A 6,907-nucleotide genomic window follows, 5' to 3' on the forward strand; every position below is an offset into this window, starting at 1 on the left:
ATTGCATTGCATTTTTGCATTGCATATTGCATTGAGCCCTTTTGGACCACAGGGGCAAATTTTGCTTTATTTCTATTCAGGCCCTGGAACACCTGTTCCATCAACCAATACCAGAAACAGAATTAAATACAGCCTAACTTAGATTTGATGTAAGTTAGTTAGCAAATAAAAAAATATTAATATAAATATGTATAACTGATGCATAGCCTTTAAAACAGGGCTGCAAGAAAATCAGAAATAACATACCATTGGTTGTTTTATTGTGTTCTAGTTTAAGTGTAATCTAATAATATCTGCAGGGTTTTATTACAAAGTAAACAGCAATCACGAGACAAAGCCAATAAAATAAAACCCCCAGATTTTCTTTTGTGAAATCTAAAAAAAGAAATCGAGAAACATAACAAATTGTTCTTTATAAATGTCCTGTGTAAATTGGCTTGAAAAGACTAGACATGAGAGGAACACTGATTTGTCAAACTCAGCCTATAATGGCATTTTGTGGATTTCAACTTGTGTCATCATCATCAGCTGGTTTGGTGTGTAATTCTTCCCTGAGCAATCCCTGCAACACATGTTCCTGTTTAAACCTCCTCCTTCTTCTTCAGGTTTGATTACAGTTTCAACAGTTATCCTCCTGAATGGGCTTTTACATCCCATCCAAAACACATTTTGTAATTTTTTTGTTCCATCATTTCCAAAGAAAGAGAACACCTCAGCCTTACTCTCACTCCCCTTTTACTCTGTGAAATCCAAGGAACACAACTGACAATTACGTCTATAAAATTAATCTAACAATGAAACTATTGAGGTACAAGTCATATCAACGTATGTAATCTAAAAGTTTCCAGATTTTTGCAATACTGGTGAAACTTTTACCAAGAAGTGTCTGTTATTTACATAGAAAAAAGTAGACTGCAGTGTTTGTCAAGTGGAAACATGTTTATCATTACAGCAGCATGAGGACACAACAGTTCCTTTAGGCAAACTTGGCATTCACTGTTCTATGTTTGATGTGAATGATGATGTTAATTCTTGTCTTTTTTATGGCTGCAGCACAGGTGAAGAGCCCAAGACAAATTTTTCACTTTGGGAGACCAATAAAGTTAATCTTGAATCTTGACTTACCTGCTAGATCCTTGTAGATTAATACATGTTTTCTTTAAAAAGCAGAAAAAAAATGCTCATACTGATCCATTTTAATCATGTTTGTGCTCCTTACACCCAGGTCTTATAAGAAAATCATGTGAGGCCTGATTTTTTTAATTTGAACCCTTTGATCACATTGATTATCTCTGCAGAAAATTATTTGAAATGCCTGTGAATATATAACTGCAAGTCTTGACAGTCTACAAACATATTAAATGTAATGGAAATCATTCACCCAGAGAACTGTCAGCTTGTTGCAATAGTGCTTTTTGACAAGCAGACACGAGGATGACACTGCTGTGGATGAAAGTAAATATCAAAGTGCACAAGTCATGTTCAAGGTTTTAAAAAGCAGGCCATGCTTGTGCAACCTGTCTCTGCCCAGGCAAAGGCCAGCCAGCACATTGTTCCACCCCTACAATCAAATAGTGTTTCCAACTGGGTCATAGAGAGAGCGGGGCCTCAGCAGTGAATAATGCCCCTCTTTCATGTGCAGGATTGATTGGAGATCAGACCAGTGTGGATTTCAGGGATCAGATTTGACGGCTTCACTTCACAGCCTATCAAGCATGGCCAGATGTAACACAGCTACACCGGCTGATCAAGGGGCCCTCGTGTCAGAGCATGAAGCAAAGCGATCTGCCACAATGGAGGCACAGGAGGTGATTACATAATTCCTACAGCAAAAGTACATGTCTGGAAGTTACAGGGTTTTTTTTAAAGGAGGACTTAATAGACATCTTCAGGTGGGTTGACACACTGTGAAATATGCAACTTTTTTAGGTGATTGTAAAAAATAAAAGTTAGTGTAAATATTTAACTATGGTCTTATGCCTGTTAGCTTAGCTTAGCATAAGGTCTGGAAACAAAGGGGAAATAAATAGCCTGGCTCTGCTTTAATCAAAAAAAATGTATGCCTAGCAACACAACTAAAGCTCATTATTTAACATCTTGCTGACTTCCTGGATCTCTGTTATTTGCCTGAATACCTTAAAACTACAACATTAGTTTAAGTTTGAATAAAGAAACAAAATACTTTGCCAATCACTTAGCTTAAGGCTTCCTGTTTGACCTTATAAGACAGAGAGTCAAGGCATTTTTCTACTCCAATCTTTATGCTAAGCTAATGTTCTGGCTGTAGTTAAGTGTACAGGCATGAGGTGGTTCATCTGGTTTGTTCCATCCATACATAAAATATGCTTTAGTTTGATGGGGGGTAATGTAAGGGTTTCTTTCTAAACTGGGTGCAGTGACAGTAAGAGTCCCAGTCAACAGTTATTTGTTTCTGTAAGACAAATATAATATAACATGTTATTGCTGAGCCTTAAGCTAACTTTTTGATCTTAAGATGGAGTCAGGCTAGCACTTTTGATGCTAACTACCTCCTATAGCGATATAGTTAGCTAGTCTATATTAATGAATGGTATAAAGGTTGTAGCAATTTGATGGATTAATGAGTGGACATACTTTATGACACACTTTATTCCACCAGATGGCACTCATGCATCTGAAGACCAGACCAATAAGACGCCCAATAATCTGAACATGTTTAAACATGTTGCTTTATAGCCAGGGTAATACAGTCAGGCATTTGTTCATTTTCACTACCATTTCAATCATTTTATTACAAATATTTCTGTGTCATTCACATAGGCGAGAGATGTCTTGAGATGAGTTTCCCAGTCAATTAATGACGCAGCAAAAGCCACAAGAGATTGTCCACAGAAACACATGTCCTAAAATAGGCAGGATTACTACAGTTAATGAATGAAAACTTTCGACCAAAATTCCTAGATTTCAGAAAACATAGAGACTACACTCATTAATCACTTTCAATTTCCACTTTCCTCATCCTGCTCTGGGTTCCCCATAGATCTTTATATAGGAAAATAATCCTTTTTTGTGTAACAGGCCATGCTCACACTCAAACTAAGTGTTGTTACGTCAAACTAGAAAGTCACTAATGAAGGAATTTCAGTTTCCAAAATGAAACTCATGAATTATGTTACGCTGAAATACAATTGCCTTTGTGAAAATGGTTATATTTTTACTCTTACCCTTTGAATTTTGTTTTATTTTGGGGTATATTTTTCTTTCAATGTGATTCACTCTGTTATATATTTTACTGTTTCAATATTCCCTATTTGTTTAACCCCTTTGTTCGATTTTATGTAACGTTTGGTCATATGTGGAAGATTTAGTTGGGGGAAATTATACAAAAAAAATGTAATGTCATCATTTTGTAACAAAAAAAAAAAAAGAATGAACAGGAAAAATCACAACATGATTTACGGTAATGATTAACTTGACAAGATATTATCGCAAACAGGTTTATTCCGCAGATCTGATACCTTTTTAAAAAAGTGACGCTTTGATGTAAAAAGTGTGAATTTCATGGAAATGATGGTGTCAGTAAAAATGAGACTTCAGTCAGATGAACCAATGACGGGGAAACCCACAACAAGAGCCCACTATATATAAAGATGCCTTTAAGTGTACTATAAATCATGGCGAGTTCTCACTTTAGGTCAATACTTGAAAGACATTCCATCAGAGGCCATGCACATCCTGATTGGTGAGTAGTGTTGAGGTAATGCTTGAGTTCTGCTTTCATTTCTGTTCTGAGACTCTGAAGGAGACTGGAGACACATTCAGGATTTGGTTCTTATCTGGGTTAACTAACTGGTATGTCTATAGCAAACTACATTTTTAAGCATTTGGACATTTTTTTAAGAATCCACATTATGTTTATTCTTAGTTCACATCTGATAAAACTGTCTTATTTGCTATTTTTAGTTACTTTTGACTGAGTTTCAGATTACTGTGACTATTCTGAACTCATGCAGCTTCTTAGCCCTGAGGGGTGGGGGGGTGCATGCCCAGTGCTGCAGCACTGAGGAGCTGCTGAGGAGAGAGCAGGGCTTTGTTCTGCCTGACACACACTCACACAAACACACACACACACACACACACACACACACACACACACACACACACACACACACACACACACACCCAGAGTTCGTGGTGCTGGATGTATAAAGAGGATTGTTTTGATGCAAAGACGGTGACGCAGTGGTTTTTCTCTGCCTGCAGTTTTCGCCCTTCCCGTCTACATGGCCTCGCTGGCCCGCAGCGCACCTCTCCCGGAGGAGAGCACACTTGTTGCGAATCTGGAGGTCGTGCAGAGGAGCCGCAGCTTGATACAGAAGATCCTGCTCTTCATTCCCGAGGTGTACGAGTCATGCATTCACATAGAGGTGAGGCACATTCCTGGTGGGTCGCGTTTTGGCGCATTGTTTCAGAGCAGAGAGCTGCGGAGGATTCATGTGTGCAGGTCCGTTTATGAGCCCATAAAAGGGCTCTGCGTGACTGAGTCTGGTAGTCAAATGTGAGCATGTTACTGAGAGGCTGTTTAAGGTTTCCCTGGAGTAATATTTTAGCAATGCAACCACCACTGCGCATTCAACATGAGAAGTTCTATACAATACACGTAGCCTAAGTATAAAGCCTATTTATAGTGATTATAACCGACTTTTAAAGGACAAATGTTTAAGCTGTAGCCTAATAGAGCAATAGAACTGAACCAGGCTTCGAACCTTGAATTAACCAGTCTTTGAACCTTGAATTAACCAGTCTTTGAACCTTGAATTAACCAGGCTTTGAACCTTGAATTAACCAGGCTTTTCAAGACGAATCGTCCTCTTTCTCAAATGAAGTATCTGTACTTCAATATTTTTATTTTCTGTTACTTTAGAGAAACATGAAATAGTCTGCTAATCGAAACTAGCATTAAGCTAATAGTGCAAAACATCAAAGGGCAACAATTAGCTTTGTAGGTTTATTATTGTAGGTTACAATGTCCCTTTAAAAATGAAACAAAATGAAAAATACTACATTACATTATTTTCACATTTAAAAGTTACTTCAAGTAAATTAAGTCAAACTAGCTCAACAACTATAAAAACATTGCCACTTACAAGTTCATTAATCTTAATTACAATTTAATAATATTAAATTTACAAGCTACATAGTAAGAAGCCTACTTCTTTAACTTTTGTATCTTCAAGTTGGATAATAATACTTCAATGCAACTTGTAAATGAGAATAATTCCTTTAAAATGATTCAGAGTACTTCTTATGCCACTACTGTTTTTTTTTGTTTTTTTTTTCAAGAAAGATGTATTTTCCAAAAAAGTCCCATAAGGACAAAAAATATTGTCTTCCTGCTGCATGCCAGGCTGTTATCTTCCTATAACATCTCTGTATTCTCTCTTTCACAGACACTGAAGCTTAATTCCTCAGAAAATGCAAAGCTTGGGAGAATGGCAACGAAGATTGGCATCCTCTCTGCTCCTGTCCTCAAATCTCTGTCGGAAAACTTCACTTTGGTGAGCATTTCAAGGAATTATTCTGTTAACCAAGGGAAGGTTGAGAAGCAGACACGATCTGAAATCTGACATTCTTTAAATTCATTAGGAGACTGGTTTGAAGCACATGCTTCAGGGTCTTCAGCTACACCGTGCCATGTTGAGCTCAGTCTCTCCTCACCTGGAAAACAAAGACAAAGTGATGCAGCTCCTGGATGACATCAGGGACCTGGCAATTCAGATCAACAAGGTAGAAAACGTCCAAATCTCTGTTTTCTTGACGATTGATTCCTTTAAGGGAACAGTTCTAATGTTGTTTGATGTGCCTTCCAGATGTTGAAGGCTGTGGTGTTGCCCTCACCGACCCCTGTGGCCCTGCGTCTATCAGGGAAGTATGATGTTCAGGTGGCAGCACACCTGACTCTGGAGCAGCTCCAGTCCTTCGGGCAGGACATGGTGCGCCTCCTCAGAACTCTGGACCCGAGCAGCGACGAGGAGATGGAGAGCTGACCCCATTAGGGGCCACAATCTGACTCATGTCAAAAATAGAACTTCACCTGCCATTATTCATTATGGCATTTATTTATCTATCTATCTTAAATTAGTATTTATTTTTTATATTTATATTTATTTATTGAATTATTTATTTAGGTAATGTATTTTTGACTACACTGCTTTTATAAACCTGCAAGTCCTCTTTTTGTTGACAGCTGAGGCAACTTGTTTTTATATAGGTCTTAGTATAATTAGGTTGTGGCCCTAACACTTGACTTTTATTGTTTTACATGGCATTGCTTCATTTATTGAATTATAATATAGAAGCAGAAAAGATTTAGAGGCAGCTTAAATAAAGGACTTTTAGACTTCTTTAACCGTTAAAAGGGAGGGAAATAATGTATTTTTAAGGTTTATTTTAGGTCATTGGAGGCACATTGACTAATTATTTATCCGTTGAATGTAACTTGTTCTTTTTGTTTGAATTGTATTTAAATATCACTGTACCTGTTTCTTCGTTTTTTCTAAATCATGCAATAAAAAAATCTCTACTGATAGATGAAGTAATTGTCCCTTTTTGTCAATGACTGAACATAATGTCACATCAGGTACATGCTATCAATGATTCAATCATTTCAAAATTCCAACAAGTTCATTCTAAAAAAAAAAAAAAAAAGTGCAACAAAAAGTGAAAGAGAGGCATTTGTGACTTTTTTTCCCCCGGCCGCTCTACCACAGATTTTCTGTTGCAAAGAGGATGACAACGAGCTTTGGTCAGTCGGGGGACAGTCCACAGTCCCTTGTACGTTTTGTCATGTGGTAGTTGCTAGCATGTGATTTTTCTACTGAGTCATAGATTGTGATTGCAGTGGTCAGGTCTTGTGCTATTTTAAACT

The 6,907-nt window shown here is 37.5% G+C and overlaps 1 protein-coding gene across 4 annotated transcripts; it reads left to right on the top strand.

The window, feature by feature from the left end:
* Positions 1-1,522: 1,522 nt before the first annotated feature.
* On the top strand, positions 1,523-6,568 carry csf3a (colony stimulating factor 3 (granulocyte) a). 4 transcript variants are annotated; one of them, XM_061027601.1, is made up of 5 exons: positions 1,523-1,892; positions 4,243-4,406; positions 5,430-5,537; positions 5,626-5,766; positions 5,850-6,568. In XM_061027601.1, exons 2-5 carry the CDS (start codon positions 4,263-4,265, stop codon positions 6,024-6,026), a joined length of 570 nt encoding a protein of 189 aa, XP_060883584.1. In that variant the 5' UTR covers positions 1,523-1,892; positions 4,243-4,262; the 3' UTR covers positions 6,027-6,568. The 4 variants fall into 4 exon arrangements, with proteins under 4 accessions (XP_060883584.1, XP_060883583.1, XP_060883585.1 ...); XM_061027600.1 differs by having other exon boundaries at positions 1,524-1,808; XM_061027602.1 differs by lacking the exon at positions 1,523-1,892 and adding an exon at positions 2,120-3,831.
* The last annotated feature ends 339 nt before the right edge of the window (positions 6,569-6,907 follow it).

This window comes from Labrus mixtus, chromosome 21, assembly GCF_963584025.1.
Source record: "Labrus mixtus chromosome 21, fLabMix1.1, whole genome shotgun sequence".
NCBI classification, from domain to species: domain Eukaryota; kingdom Metazoa; phylum Chordata; class Actinopteri; order Labriformes; family Labridae; genus Labrus; species Labrus mixtus.

Bases quoted from the DNA above. Each gene is read 5' to 3' on its own strand.
- csf3a (XM_061027599.1), top strand. The intron at 4,407-5,429 runs GTGAGGCACATT...TCTCTTTCACAG, and splicing joins AGTCATGCATTCACATAGAG to ACACTGAAGCTTAATTCCTC. The intron at 5,767-5,849 runs GTAGAAAACGTC...TGTGCCTTCCAG, and splicing joins TGGCAATTCAGATCAACAAG to ATGTTGAAGGCTGTGGTGTT.